At 42.3% G+C, this 15,253-nt stretch overlaps 3 protein-coding genes across 8 annotated transcripts in view; 2 read left to right on the top strand and 1 right to left on the bottom strand.

The window, feature by feature from the left end:
• ARFIP1 (ARF interacting protein 1) overlaps positions 1-2,607 on the bottom strand; it is a 90,960-nt gene extending 88,353 nt beyond the window's left edge. For 2 of the 6 annotated variants that reach the window (XM_090036416.1, XM_090036417.1), the window contains exon 1: positions 2,469-2,597. The gene's annotated coding sequence lies outside the window, so the exon portion shown is untranslated. Of the gene's footprint in view, positions 1-2,468 lie in introns of all 6 variants that reach the window. The other 4 variants (XM_090036410.1, XM_090036413.1, XM_090036414.1 and 1 more) reach the window with 4 other exon arrangements.
• Positions 2,608-2,611: 4 nt separating this feature from the next.
• On the top strand, positions 2,612-6,298 carry TIGD4 (tigger transposable element derived 4). Its single transcript, XM_090036405.1, has 2 exons — positions 2,612-2,885; positions 3,045-6,298. Exon 2 carries the CDS (start codon positions 3,668-3,670, stop codon positions 5,213-5,215), a length of 1,548 nt encoding a protein of 515 aa, XP_089892531.1. The 5' UTR covers positions 2,612-2,885; positions 3,045-3,667; the 3' UTR covers positions 5,216-6,298.
• An 8,228-nt stretch (positions 6,299-14,526) lies between these two features.
• Positions 14,527-15,253, top strand: part of TMEM154 (transmembrane protein 154) — an 83,502-nt gene continuing 82,775 nt past the window's right edge. Inside the window, exon 1 of the mRNA XM_090036404.1 lies at positions 14,527-14,589. Coding sequence (XP_089892530.1) covers positions 14,562-14,589 — 28 coding nt within the window. The 5' untranslated portion in view covers positions 14,527-14,561. The remainder of the gene's footprint in view (positions 14,590-15,253) is intronic.

Raw genomic sequence — 15,253 nt, 5'->3', positions numbered from 1 at the left:
AATTCAGGAGTACTGGGTTTTGGGACATAGTAGGCCATTTGAAAGATTCTAATGGAAGAGAAGATTTAACACCCCAGCAGACAACAAAACCTTTACAAATTTACACACCTGCATCACCTGGGACTCCCTGTCAGCCATCTGCTCTGGTTCACTCCACAATTAGACAGCCGAATTAATTTGATCAGAGAACACACTCATAACACTTTAGAACAGCACACATCAAAACAAAATTGTGACGACACTTCTTAACTGAACTGGCAATACTGCAATTGATGTACAATTTTATTCCTGAAAAACTAGGGCATAAACAATTTGCAATCTTCCGAGCAATATTCACTTCTACCTGCCTAAGGCATGTCAAGCACATAAGCCAATTAAAACCTATGTTCATGCACACACTACCTCCACCTTCATCATCTGTCCTAATCACTGCCCACCCTTCCTTCACAAAGCAGAGAATAAAACTGCAATATAAAAAAAACAAACTTAAATATTTAACTAAGCAGCTTATTGCTAACAAAAGAATCTTTTCCCCTTGCCTTTTCTAATGGTCAAGACTATTATTTGGGAAATGATCACTGATTCCAAGAAAAGGCCCAGTGCTTCACAAAGATACAAGACCTTAGAACAGAAACATTAAGATAATTTTATTTTATTTAAAAACTTCAAAAATTGTGCATGTATGCACTTTATTAACATAATAAGTTTTTTTCCATTCTATCATAAAACCAACTTTGCAAGGTCTAGCAATAAAACACAGTAAATACTCGCTCCTGTTCCTGGTGCCAGACTGCTGACATGCCAGAGCCTGAAGCAGCTGTTTGTACCCTCCTGGCTGCAGCCAGCCCATGGAGCCCAGTCTGCTTGCAGCAGGGCTTGCAGCCTCCCAGCTGCCTGTTGGGAGCAGCCTGGGCTCCATGGCTAGCAGCAGCTGCTTGGAGCCTGGGCTGGCGGTGGTGTGCCGAGCAAAATGGCCTTGCATGCCATGCTCGGCACACATGCCAGGCATTGCTGACCCCTGCACTAGAGCAACATGGCCTAACAAATATGCACCCAGGTAACCTCCGGACACTTCACTCTGATTGGTGACTTTCAGTGACTGCACCTGCAGGCAGCAATTCCCTAGCTCTCCCAGACTTGCGTACAAGTTCTGCACACATAGGGATACAGTCAAAAGATTTTACAACGAAAATTCTCATTAGGTCCCCAGATCGTGATGTTCTTAAAAAGTCATCTTAAAAGGCACAAAGCAGCAAGGCTCCTTTAAAAGGATGTCAAAGGGTCAATGCAACTTTCATAGGGTACACAGCAAATTACAGCTGGAATCATTTCCTCTTCATGCCCCCACTTGTTGCTGCCATGTGCAATTTTCGTGGTAAGTGGCTTTTTGTGTGGTTAAACACGTTGTGGAACCAGAGAATGAAAACAAGAACTATTTTCAAATCAAAATTTTTCTTTTGCCTTGTCCTTATTTCAGTCCTAAGGAAGCAATCAGCAACACAACCACTTTATTCGACCATTTCAAATAAGCCGCTGGATGCTAACTAGCCTTGAAAATGACAAGGGACTGAGGTACCTTAAAGAACAGGCAACAATACTGTGAGAAATGCCACTAAGTACCCCAGGATCTGGACTGACCGGATGCTGCAGAAGTGAGAGTCCAAAACGACTTTACCACCACCAGTATCACCCAAATACCATCCTGCTTCCTATCAGCCCAGAAAGCGTAAGGCAAGCTCCACCTACTTTTGAAATGCCAAAGGTTTCACTTCTTCGTCTAGACTAAAACCCCCTGTATCACTTACCTCTTGTTTTTTATTCAATTTACATTCATATAGCTACCCTATTTTTAAAGCGTTCTTATAGCTTATAGCGCAGGTGGCAGACAGATGTGTGTGTCTCTGCGCACATGCGCCCACTAACAGATGCACACACAGACCTAAGCAAACCCAGATCCACACAGACATGCATGCACACGTACACAAACCCAGACATGCACACACACATATGTGCACCCTAACATGCACACCCACACAGACATGTGAAATACTGATATACACTCACACACATGCACACAGACCTAGGCAGACACGTGTGCACACTGACACACACAAAGACCTGTGTACACATTCATAGATATGCACCCATGGCTGTGCACACTCAGACACAGACCCACGCAGACAGCAGGCACACTGACACATGCGCGCGCACACGGACACGTGAACGCACACACACAGAGCCCCGTGCACACGCACACAGGCGCACACTGACGCGCAGACAGACGCGCGCGCAGAGCCGCGGCGACGCGCGGACACGGTCCCAGGCCCCGGACGCAGCCGACACCCGCGCGCTCCTTCCCCCCGCGGCTGCCACAGCCTGGTCCGCTCGGGCCGCCCCTCCCCCGCCAACCGGCAGGGCTGCCCAAGTCACGCGGCCGTTGGGCGCCTGCCGTGTCCGCGCCGCCCCACCTGCTCCGGGCCGGAAGAAAGGCGCCGAGGGTCGAGGACCGAGACGGCGCCGCTCGCCACTTCGCTGGGCTTCTTTTTTTTTTTTTTTTTTTTTTTTTAATTCCTCCCCTTCTTTTTTTGCCCCTTTCCTTCCTGTTCCGGCACCGCCGGAAGTGGTTGGACCGGAAGTGGCATCAGACCAAAAATGCGGAAGCGCCACTCTAGCCAACCGTTCCGGGTTTTATCGTGCTGCCTGGCTGGCGGCGGCTGCCATAGCAACCGCATCCGGAGCTGTCGCTGTGGCTTGCTGTCTGGTCCTGCCCGCGGGAGAGGCGGCAGCGCCCTGCCCTGTCCTGCGCGGGTCGGGTCGGCAGGGGAGCAGGCGCCGGCCCCGGCCCCGGCCCCGGCCCAGCCCGCCCTGCCTGGAGCGTCTCCAAGGCCAGTCCATCCTTTCTTATGCGGGGGGGGAATCTGTCTGTCCATGCTTCCCTCTGTCCGTCGGGCCAGGGTCGGGGCCATCAGGAAGTAGGGCACCCCAGGGAGACACCCCCTGGCAGCACCTCATGGTACTGACATGCTTGTTTCATCTGGCTGCAGGGGCGCAAGGGGAGAGGGGCGACACCGGGCGGACCAGGGATGTGGGGCACTCTGTCCCCGCTCCCGCGAGAGATGCCGAACAGACGGCGCTGCGCTGGTGAAGAAGAGCTTCTTTATGCACACAGAAAAAGGCCAGGAGAGCCTGCTGTTGGACCCACATGGAACTCCTGTTCTGGGAGTGGAGCTGCGTTATGTGGATGAAGAGAGGATCCTGCCCAAAATAAACATGCAACAAAGCCCTGAACTACTTCAGCAACGCAGAACATCAACACACAGGCAACTGCAGTCCCGGTGAGGTCTGCCTTGCAGGGGAGGCAGATGCGCAGAACGAATCTGGAAGGAACTTTTAATCACTGCATTCCCTCCTAAGCACCAGCTTGGCTTTTTGGACTCTGCTTTCTAGATCCAGGCATTCAGAGGTTAAGATGTGTTAAACGGGTATTAACCTATTGAGGGTATCCAGAAAGATACCAGTGACTTTACCAAGTTGCTGTTTACAGCGTGATGACAGTGACCACTGTAGGCAGACTTGAAAACCTGTCTAATTAAAGAAGTTGATATCAGAAAGCGGCAGGGCAAGAGCATATATTTATGTGTGGGTTCGTTAGGGAGTACTGGATACCATGGCAGAGACTTCAGTAGTAGATCCCTCGCCTTTACCTGTCATAAGGAAAAAGAAAAGCTTATCCATTGAGGAAAAAATTGACATAATAAGTGCAGTGGAAAGTGGCAAGAAAAAGGCAGACATTGCAGCCAAGTATGGCATAAAGAAGAATTCGCTGTCTTCAATTATGAAGAATAAAGACAAGGTTCTAGAAGCCTTTGAATCCTTACGATTTGATCCAAAAAGGAAAAGATTAAGAACTGCTTTTTATACAGATCTAGAAGAGGCATTAATGAAGTGGTACAGAATTGCTCAGTGCTTAAACGTACCAGTAAATGGTCCAATGCTGCGTCTCAAAGCTAATGACTTTGCCCAGAAACTTGGACATAGTGATTTCAAGTGTAGTAATGGCTGGCTTGATCGTTTTAAATCAAGATATGGTTTAGTATTCAGATCTCAGCCTGTAGAAACTGGTGCTGCCACCACACCGGATACTTCAACTGTTTGGTACCAGAATGTGCTTCCTTATTATTTAAATGATTACCAGCCCAAAAATGTGTTTAATGTAAAGGAGACCGGGTTGTTCTATCGCATGTTGCCTAATAACACTTTTGCATTTAAAGGGGAGACCTGTACTGTTGGAAAACTAAGCAAAGAGAGAATAACGGTGGTTGTTGGTACAAATATGGATGGCACAGAGAAACTTCCTTTGCTTGTTATTGGGAAAAATAAAAATCCTCACTGCTTTAAAGATGTGAAGTCGCTGCCTGTAGATTACGAGGCAAATGATATGGCGTGGATGACTTCAGAAGTCTTTGAACAATGGATGCATAAACTTGATAAGAAGTTTCAAGCCCAGCAGAGGCGAGTAGTAATTTTTATTGACTCTTTCCCGGCTCATCCAGAGGTAAAGAATCTGAAGTCTGTTGAACTGGTATTCTTTCCTTCAGACTCATCTTCCAAATTCATAGCTATGAAACAGGGAGTTATCAAAAGTCTGAAAGTCAAATACAGGCATCGCCTTATCAAAAAATTTGTAGACTGTGTAGAAAGTAGTAAAGAGTTTACACTGACTTTGCTCGATGCAGTTGATATGTTGCATCTCTGTTGGAGGAATGTAACTGCAAAGACTATTGTTAAAAGTTATAAAGAAGCAGGCTTCAAGTCACAATCTGGGGAGAATGATAACATGGAAACAGAGGTTGAAAATGATTTAGATTTGATTGCACACGCATTGGCAGCTGGAGTAGAGTTTCCTGAAGGTTTGTCTTTGGAAGAATATGCAGCTCTGGATGATGATCTGGTAACATGTGAAATGCCCACAAATAATGAAATTATATGGGCCAAAGAAAGCACTTCAAATAAAATTTGTTTGTCTGTTTCTGATGATGATGATGATGATGGTGATGGTTCACCAGGAACTGAACAGCCTTTGCCATCAAAAAATGAGGCTCTGAGTGCCTTAGATACTCTAAGAAGATATCTCAGAAGTCAAGACTTAAATGATTCTCTTCATAATTCCCTAGCAGACCTAGAGAATTTTATTCAACATGTAACATCGAAATGAGGGGGAGTGTGCTTTAATGTTTCATAAAATAGCTACTTAACCAGTTAAAAGCTAGGTATTTTGTAGCAAGTGTTGCTGCAAGATTGTCTCTCTGGTTGGTCTTAACAGAAATGCCAGGTATAATTAAAAAATGTAGAGTAATCAACAAACAAAGCTCTCACCTGAGCTCTTCCAAGGATTATGGGATGAGAAAGTAAAATGGGTGGGTATTAAGATGGAGATTCTACCTTAGCAGCTGTGGTGGGCGTAGCAGAAGTAAAAATGATTATTCATGTAATAAATGTAAACAGATTAAAATTATACTCTTTGTTCATGAAGGGTGCTAGCCTTTTCTTACAGGAGTAATCTGACTGAATTTTTTGGAACTATTTACAATATGTTGGTAAAGACCTACCTGGTTCGGTTTTGGGAATTACTCCTTTTTATAAAGTACAAAAGAAAAAAAAGACAAAATAGACTTGAGCATTTTGTAAAGAAACAAGAGATAACATTTCCTTTCCTTGTTACAGAATCATAGTCATAATTTATTTTTTGGGTGAGAAACTGCAGAATTAGAGGCATAGATAGGGTTTGTTTTGTTTTCTTACAAAAGCTTTCTGGGGCCTGTATATACATACATGCACAGCCATACAACAAAGTGTGAAAAGACAAAACAAACACAAATAAAGGAACAAAAAAAGTGACTCATTATTTGATGGGTTACTTGTCGTAAGAGGATGAAATGGAAGATCATGTAACTTCATTTCAGGTGCTAGATATCTGAAATTTAGGGTTGATACCCTTCTACGTTACTCTTACATTTTTCTATGACAGAAAAACTATTGCTCGATTATGCAGTATCTGCATTAGAAATTTTGCAAAACTTTTCTAGTGTTTACTATACTTGGTAGTAATGAAACAAATAAAGTACTTACATTTATAGCAGTACTTGTTAAATGTTACAAAGCAGGGACACTTTGCCTGTAGTAGGACTTTTTTGAAATAGTGCAAACTCCTAGTGTAGACACAGTTGACACAGTCAGTACAGTTTGCTTTGGTTTGGCTTACTAGGTATGAGTTTGCATCAGTGCAGCTACACTTATGGCTAAAATCTCAGTATGGGTGAAGCCAGGTTTATGAAACTTGAAAAAATAAATGTTTGTACATTTTTTAACGTACTTAAAATAGTTTTTGGTTAATTGAAATTAACTTTTTAAAAGTTTTTACAGTTGATAACGTTAAGGGTTTGTTTTTGCTTTATTTTAGAAAACAAACACCATGTTTAACAGAAACCCTTTAATAAGCCTGGGCAAGATGGAATTAATTATGGAGTTTAAAACTTGAAATTTACTCCTTTCAAAAAAATCCTCTTGGTTATTCAGCTTAGAAATAATAGTATGACCAAACTTGTTATTTTTCCAATACAGGGCACCATAACCACTTACAAATACAGCCCAGTAAACACTGTACTGCATCAGAGGCCCATGGCAGATGTCAAGGTAGTAGTGCCACTGTGGGATTTTATGCTCCATTTCAAATGTGTGTCCTGCCATACCATATGTGCATAGCAGTGTGTACACTGTTTGGAATGGGGCATAACATTTCTCATATCCCAACTGCACCACTGTGGAGCTGCCACCAGTCTGATCTGTGCATCAGGCAGAGGATGGCTCTATCCTGGACCCTAGAGCTGCCCTATACCCAATCTCAACACTCAGCTGAATGTCAGGATTGGGCATGGGCAGCATTGAGTCCTGGTTCTGGACTCAAAGCTGCCTCCAGCCTGATCCCAGGGATTGGGATGATGGTAGCCACAGGACCAGGAGCTGTCTTAAGCCAGTATTGACAGTAAACTGATTGTTGGCATCAGTCCCAGACAAACGTGAGTCTAGTTCAAGACCTAGGGGACTGGTGCCAAGAAGCAGCTGATTGTCAGCACCAGCCCCAAGACATGCCTAGGTCTGGGTGATTGTCAGCACCAGCCCTGGGTCAACTCAAGATGTGGGTAGGCTGGGGCCAAGAGCATACACTTTGAAGTACTGGGTTCCAGCGAGCCTCCCAGGCTCAATGAGCACTTGCACACATATGGGGAGCCTGCTCCCATGCGCTGGGAGTCCAGCACACTGGAGCAGACCCAATTAATCGAGTCTGCTGGAACGTGTAAATTGATGCACTCTGGCAGCCTTGCGCGCCATGTGCATCAGCAGTGCGGCACACATCCGCGCTGAGAAAATGGCAGTGATGCACTCTGAACTAAAACACAAAATGCCAACTGCTGATACACGATGCGCAGGTGCTTTTAATTAGTGCAGCTTGCTAATTAAGTGCGCCTGGCGCTGTGTCATAAACACATGTAAAAATATCTGTTATGACCTAGCAGGTTTGCTACCTTGCTCTGCAACCCCCTGCAGGTCCTAACAAGCCTGCATCCTAATGCCAAGAATCACAACAAACTACTGATGGTGTTCCTGGTCTGAAAAAGTAAAAACAGGCATTGTCAAACAAAGTGTCCTTCCACAGCTGATCACTTTTATTGGGCAAGATACACATTACCCTTTGTCCTGCATTGGGCAGGCGCACAATGAGGGACAGTGGGTGATATGCTTTCTTTACCTGGTGATTTTTCTCATTTCTCATTGTCCCAGACCCTCCTTCTTGCCAGGTTCCATGCTAGGTCCCACAGAGGCACAGGTCAATGTGGGTCCTGGCACAGGCATGGAACAACATGGGATCTGGATAATCCCTGGCACCCCATGCCTCCACACTGACCCATGCCTCTGCATGAAACACAGAACCTGCCAGGGATCACTGCAGGGCAGCGCAGGATCCAGGAAATTTTTGGCACTTCATGCCTCCACTCCAGGACCTGCATCAGCTACTGCACCAACCCATGTTCATGCAGAGGCATGGGTCAGCATGAATCCCAGTGTGAAGGTACAGAATATCAGGGATTCCACATGTCCTGTGCCTCCACACTAGACCAAATGGGTTTTCCCTGCTTCTGGAGATGTGCCCCTGAAGATCTTGGGGTGTATCTTCATAAGCAGAGACCCCTGACTACCTCTGCTTACAAAAAGGTGCCTTGAGATTCCCTGGAATGCCTCTTTGCAAAGAAGGAAAACTCAGTGAGTACTCCTGGGGCTTGAGGGACCCAATCCTATGCAGGAATGTCTGGAGTGTGCAAGATTGGGCCCTTCAACCCCTGAAACACCTGATCAGAGCAAAAAGACATCCCCCATAATAAAATGGTACTAGTTTATGCTACCTTTTATTGCAGCCGCTGGTGTGGCACGACAAAGGGTAAGGTCCTCTATTTGCTCGCCATTTGTGCTGCCATAAAACTTGTTATGGTGGCACACATGCAACATCTGTTTCTATCCACAAGCAACTTCTTATCTAGAGATTCACAGATTCTATATAAACACAATCCCATTTTACATCTTTTTAGGCTATTGTTAAAATATAAAGTTGTGACTTTTATATGGAGGTGTTCCATGTTACTTAGTAAATATTAGAGATTCATCTTCCAGAAAACATTACTATTTATACCCTATTTCACAGCTATCAGTGCTGCCATTTCTAACAACAGGCAAGTCACAGAACTTGCCAGTCAGACTGAATGTTTCTGAAGACTGTAAAAAAAAAAATCTTTCATATAAAAAAACTGCTGTTACAAGGAACATGCAATCTTAAGAAACACAAACATTTCAGTTAGATTTCTTCACCCTGTTAATTCAAAATTTGATATTCTAGAACAAGTTCAGGTATTGCTGTTTCAGGCATCTATAACAAGGTCAGTTGTTTTAAAGAAGAACAAACTCTTCAGGTCCTAATAAGTAACAGTAAAAAAAGGAGTTTTTTTCAACCTATAAATATTTTAACTTCAGTGTACATACACTTTTTCATTTAATTTTAAGATGCTTAAAGCAAATCTTCAAAGCATGTGAAAGTGCAAGCAAGTATTGGAAGGCTGGGAACTGTCACTTCAAGCTGAATTTAATTTGAAACGAATAATTATTGTACAAAAGGTCAATTTGCTAGGCCAGATATCTTCTCTGTTCCTTAGATATTTGTATGCTTTTTCCTCCATAATTCTCTTTTATTTTGCCAAGAGATTATAATTTTGTATCATGGAGTAGGGGTGTACGAAGTGGTCTGTATTTGATTTGGATTCAGCCCGAATCGGGGACAGTGATTCAGTTTGTTGACTGAGTTTGTTCTAAGCCTGGACTGGTGTTTAGAGGACTAATTTTTGTATATAGTTACATCCACTACAACTCCTGGTCTGTGTGCTAGTTATACCAAGGGAATTTATTACTCCCCAAAAGTAGCAGAAACATAGTTTGTACCAATATAATGGCAAGTACAGTGGGGTGGGAGGGGCATGCCACTTTATACAAGGAAGTATACCAGTGTAGTTAAGGCCATACAACCTTTTTGTTTAAACAACATTTAACACACTCTTCTATAGCTGAGTTACTTCTGCAGTGTAAAAAGCCATAATTTATATTCAGTATGTGAGTAAAATTAAGTACAAAAGTGCTATTTTACAGTAACTTTGTAAAAGCATCATGATCCTTTCTTTTTCTCCATTCTTCTATTAGAAACTCCTTCCACCCTACATTCTGCTTGCTGTTTGAATAGCAGTTTGAGAAAACAGTCACTCAGTCATACTCACTGTACTTCTATCTATATCCTCTGTGAAAAGTTATAAAAAAGGCAGCCTGTCAGAATGCAGCTGCCACCTTCTCCGTAGGATGAACTATTGGGGATGTATTGCACCAGCTGATTAGTGTTCTGCATTGCTCCTTGCTTTGTTTCATTTGCCAATTTGAGGTTCTGGTCTTCAGTTAAGGGCAATGGCATCAGAGCCTGTCTGCTGAACAGTTAAATTCTAAGAACAACACAGCAAGCAAAACTTAGGACAAAGCTTGCTCAAGACACCAAAACTACATGCCATTTGCAGCAGAATGATCAGATATTTAAAATCTTTGAAGGGCCTGGGAGCATCATTATAAAAACTCCAGGACTGTGCTCAGGATCTAAATGCTCCTTCATTTGCTCCATGGCAGCAAAGTTCCCTGAAGAGGTCTGCCTCCATATAATGCTTTGGAAGGCAGGATATACTTGCATCTTACAGACTAACCAAGTAGATATATATAGCAAGTGTGTGTGTGTGTGTGTGTGTGTATGTATATATGTGTGTATGTATGTGTATATATATGGGCTGAAGTTCACTTCAATATCTCATGAAATAATCTTCAGCCCACAAAAGCTTGCCCTGTATACAGCTATCTACTGTGGTTGGCCTATAAGGTGCAATCTACCCTGCCTTCTACTTGACTTCAATCTAATACTGCTAACTATGTGCCCATATAATCCTTGCTAATGATTGCATCTAAATATCCTCAAGGGAGTTTCCAGACAACTAAGGCTGGTTCAGCCTCTGGTAATTAAACAGGTGCATTTCCAACTGTTTGCCTAGTAAACATTCTAGGGGACTTTTTACAGTGCCCATTAAATCTATTCAGTTGAAGCCATGGCTTTCCTTCCTGGCAAGATTTGTGGCCCCTCCCATTGCATCTTATTACCTGAATGGCATTAATGTGACCTTGTTATCTTAACATGACCTTTAGGTTACATATGTCTAAAGCAAAACTCTTCTTTCCTTTCCCTTCGACTCTCTTTCTACTATCCACTTTCCCCATTGCAATGATATGCTAATCATTCCAGCAATCAATGCTAGGAACTCTGGCAAACAACTTTTTCTCCACCCATATTTCTAATATTAAATATTGCAGAAGATAGTTTCCAAACAGCTCATGTATCAGCCAGTTTCTTACTCTTGGTAAATGTGCTTGTGATCTCATGCCCTAATTTCTACAGCACTATGTATAGCTGCCTTCCAAAAGTCTTACTTTATTTAAGAACACTTCAGGGTGTTTAAATTCTTCATTGCTTCTGAATTAATTTTATTTTGCCCATCTAGTGTTTCTATCTAGGGAAATTAAAATGCTTTAGAAATGTGTATAAATTAACTTGTGAGAGAGGCTCATTTTATAGGTATGGCAACTAAGGCACATGGAGTTGTGACTTCACAAGGTTATTTAGGAAGTCTGTGAGAACTGGTACTCACACAACCCTCCTTTTTGTCTCTTCCTGGGCGTCCCCAAGTTTCCTTCTGTCACTGGTTCCCTGTGATCAACATTCTCAAAAGTATCATTTTGAGATTTTTTTTTCTAACCATTCCCTCCTGTTTCATCTTTCATCCCCCAGATGCCTACAGACTCCTTTCGTTCATCCTTATAGCTTTCTTGCCATGATTCACTCTCTCCTTTCCATTTCTCAATATCACACTTCTTGCCTCAGTTTTTTGGATCTTTCTTCCCCTCTCTCTTACTGATCCCATTACTTTAAACTCTATTTCAAAATCTCTTTTTTCCTCCCATTGTGATGATGTGATGTCTGTTTCTTTTCTCCAAAATTCAATATTCAGTTTTCCCCAGACAACCAAGTGTTGACTTCTCATCTGTTTTTTTTCTTGTAGTGTCTTCCTGATACACAATGTCTTTGATTCAGGAAGGGTAAGTGAAGAAAAACAAATACAATGCTATTGCATATGTTTCCTTCCTCAAATTTCACCCTTTTGCTTTCTGCTTGTGTTTTGTTTCCAGCCCTGCCACAGAGGGAAGTCCTTTTTTTCTTTTAACTTTCTCCTCCCTGTATCTTGGACACAGTGGTGAATTAACATGTAGTTTTCATACTTATAAAAACCCACAATACTTGGGTTAACTTTTCAATGTTAATTCCTTCAGAATAAAAAAACATGGCTTCAAGGCAAACACAGTAAAACATTAGCTGTACTACTGTCTGGATGATTTCAGTGTGTAACATGAATGTTAAGTTATTTGATCAGCATTAATAATTTTTACAATCTGTGCTGATGATTCTGTTCATTTCAGTAGCAGAATCTGTGAGCTCTTCAGGAGTTTTTCTCCATCCCTGTTTGCCAGACACTGTAACATAAAGGTCTTGATAGATGGCAGAAAAGTTTTGAAGAAAAATTGAGGGTTCTGGACCCTCTGAAATCCTCTGAAGGGAAATGTTAATTTCAGGGCAGCTTTTTAGGCATCAGCCTCATAACTAAGCTTGAAAAGTGTTCTCTGCTTAAGGTTGGTTTTTTCAAAGTGATCATCTAAATTCCACATGTAAAATTAGATTGCCCTAAAAATTATTATGCACGATGACAATGGAGGATAGAGTTCCTGATGAAAATTTAGACTGACTCAGTAAAGGGGTTCTCATAGCATAACTCCCCAAACTGACCTCCATTTAAAAATTTAATTGGTTCTTATAACACTTTTGCCAAGAGATGATGATGATAAAAACAAAGGAAAAAAAACCAGAGGTTGTACCTATATAAAACTTATATCAGAAGACTGCCCCAAGCTCATTTACCGCCTGAAGCAAGATCTAGTTTCACAACTTTCTTATTTAAAAATTAAAAGACTTTTGTTCTGCTTCCATAATCATAGATAAGTTTTATTTTAGCCCTGCTTGGCAGTCAAGTAGAAACTTGCTTAGAGATACAGCAACATTGTCAGAGTATTTATATACAAGGTGATGCTTTAGTGACCTCTAAAATTCACAGGAAGTCAAATCAGACTTACAACTAATAAATCGCATCAGATTCCTGATTACATTTTGTAATACAAATGTAGTGTATTTGATGGGATTAAGTTGTTACCTAATCCTGGCTCCCTACACCAAATTACCTGTTTTTCAAATGGTGGTTTGATAAACATCAAATGTACAGCTTTGAGACAAGAGTAGGACGCTCAGAACAGATGGACTCAATACATGTAATACCCCGACAGAGATGACATGGGTGGGGGGCTGACAACTGACAGGCTCAAAATACAGCACAGACACATGCAATGAAATCCAGGTGGAAACTGAGAATGAACAATCTCAGTGCACAGCTAGATATGCCCCACACAGTACTGAGACATCAGAGAGCTGAAAACAGACAAGTCTGGTGTCTCTTTAGCTTGGTACAGCACATGCATGCAATACTAACACAGAAAGAAATGAAAATAAGTAGTCTTTGAACTTGCCCTAGGCATGTAGCACTGTGAACTGGGGCTACCTGCATGTCCAGGAAGCCATCTGCCTTCTCTCATTTGTACCTCCTTACTGCCACCAATTGCTCAAAAACAAAATAAATTAGGGTGATGGGGGATTGCTCTTGGGCTTTCCCTTTGTCTTGCTTCTATGACCTTTTGGCTAGAGGCAAGTGAGACTAGGGGGTTTCTGAACCCCATGGCCTCCAAGCTTGAGGATCGCATGTAGGTTGCCTGCCATGAATTTGGGAGTATGTGAAGCCCCAGGCTGAAGAGTCTGGGAGGTAGGATACTTGCCAGTGGTAGTGCCACACAGACTTGAACAATTGAGTCCTGCTCGGTCAACAACATTCAGAACTGATTTTGCTAATTTGGCCTGAAATATTAAATTAAAAATAATAATAATAATAAGTTTGTTAAAACGCAGCTAAGTCTGAGTAGCCCTACAGAATGTAGAAGTTGTCAGCCAAAACCAGAAACCTGTAAAATTGCTCAACTCCACACAATGCACACAGAGTAGATTCAGGAAATGCAAAGTTAAAGGAAGTGCACAGAGAAGATTGTGCTTCCTTTGCCACACTTTTTACCTACCTATAACTCCAGCCTGATGAAAGGCATGGACAAACATACCTCTTTTAACCACTTCAAAAGGACAGGAGGAACTGGAGCTTTGGAGTGCACAGAAGCTGTTAAATTGTGTTACACCTTTGCAATTCTATCGATTATTCACAAGTTGGCTAGTCACCCTAGCTTGGACCCTTAATGTAACAGGGTTAAAGTTGTAGTAGTTTAGCTACACTTGTATTCCTACAGAATCTTGCAGCTGTAACAGTTGCACTGTAACAGCTTATATTGGTATTTTTCATATCGTTGCATGTACTATGTCTGCCTATACCCAGAGTCAGGAATGCAAGACAAGTAAGGAAAGTCCTGGGACACAGAAGGCATTCAGTCCATTCTCCTGCTGTTACAGGGAACAATGTCAAATAATCTTTTCATAGCTGTATTAAGCTCCATCTTAAGAGTATGGGTATATGAATAGCTTACTACAAAGTAAAAGTGGATGGGCTTTACCATATGTCCACTGCTCCAGAGTAACCACCCATACTTCACAATAAGTGAAATCTAAGACAATAGTGATTTATCCTTCTTTCCTTCAGGGCTAAGGTACACTAGTTTGGCTTCCACTTACCATAGAATAAGAGTGTGCACATGGGCAGTTACTGCAGAACACCTGATGTGTGATGAAGACCCACCATCTCTCACCCTACAGTAAGTCATTTGCTGATGATTAGACCCCTTCTAATTCCTAGCCTAAGGTTATTCCTCACTGGTTTACATCAACTGAACAATAGATATATAACAAAGGTTTAGCCTTCCCTGGCAACACCAGTTGTTTTCTATGTTAATCCTTATCCCACCCATCCAAATCTTAACCTGCACTCCTCTTAATACCCTATACAGACTTCCACCATTCATGCTTCACTGATCTGGGGAGCACTAGTAGGGAACAAGACACACATCATCCTAAACAATAAGATTACATGAGAAGTGAAGTAACATGAGGTACCTAAAGGACACCTTACAATTGTGACTGGCTTTAAAACACTTAAAACTTGTGCAGGGATTCCCTGATGCTGCTTTTCATTGCCCTCTCTCACCCTAACTCGGGAGGCTTAAAACAGCTTGATCTGCCTCAGAGCAGAGAGCAAAGTATTTAGCATCATGATTGTGAATTGGTTTTGCTTCTGGTAGCTTTGCCTCCTGTTCAGTTATCTGGAATGTTTGGAAAGTAACATTTATGCTGGAACAAAGGTGGTGGAAACAGCCAGATGGGATGCAACTCCTAGCATGCTATTCATAGCATCTAAAGTAGACTATCACCTATAAAAGCTCATGTCTCTCTGAAGCCATTAGTCACCACCCTGCCCTGCCT

This window comes from Crocodylus siamensis, chromosome 2 (assembly GCF_052110815.1).
Source record: "Crocodylus siamensis isolate JL-2025a chromosome 2, ASM5211081v1, whole genome shotgun sequence".
NCBI classification, from domain to species: Eukaryota; Metazoa; Chordata; order Crocodylia; family Crocodylidae; genus Crocodylus; species Crocodylus siamensis.
This window is presented reverse-complemented; position numbering and strand designations above follow the sequence as displayed.

What these genes read in the sequence shown, in the direction of transcription:
- TIGD4 (XM_090036405.1), top strand. Translation starts at nt 3,668, where the DNA reads ATGGCAGAGACTTCAGTAGTAGATCCCTCGCCTTTACCTGTCATAAGG.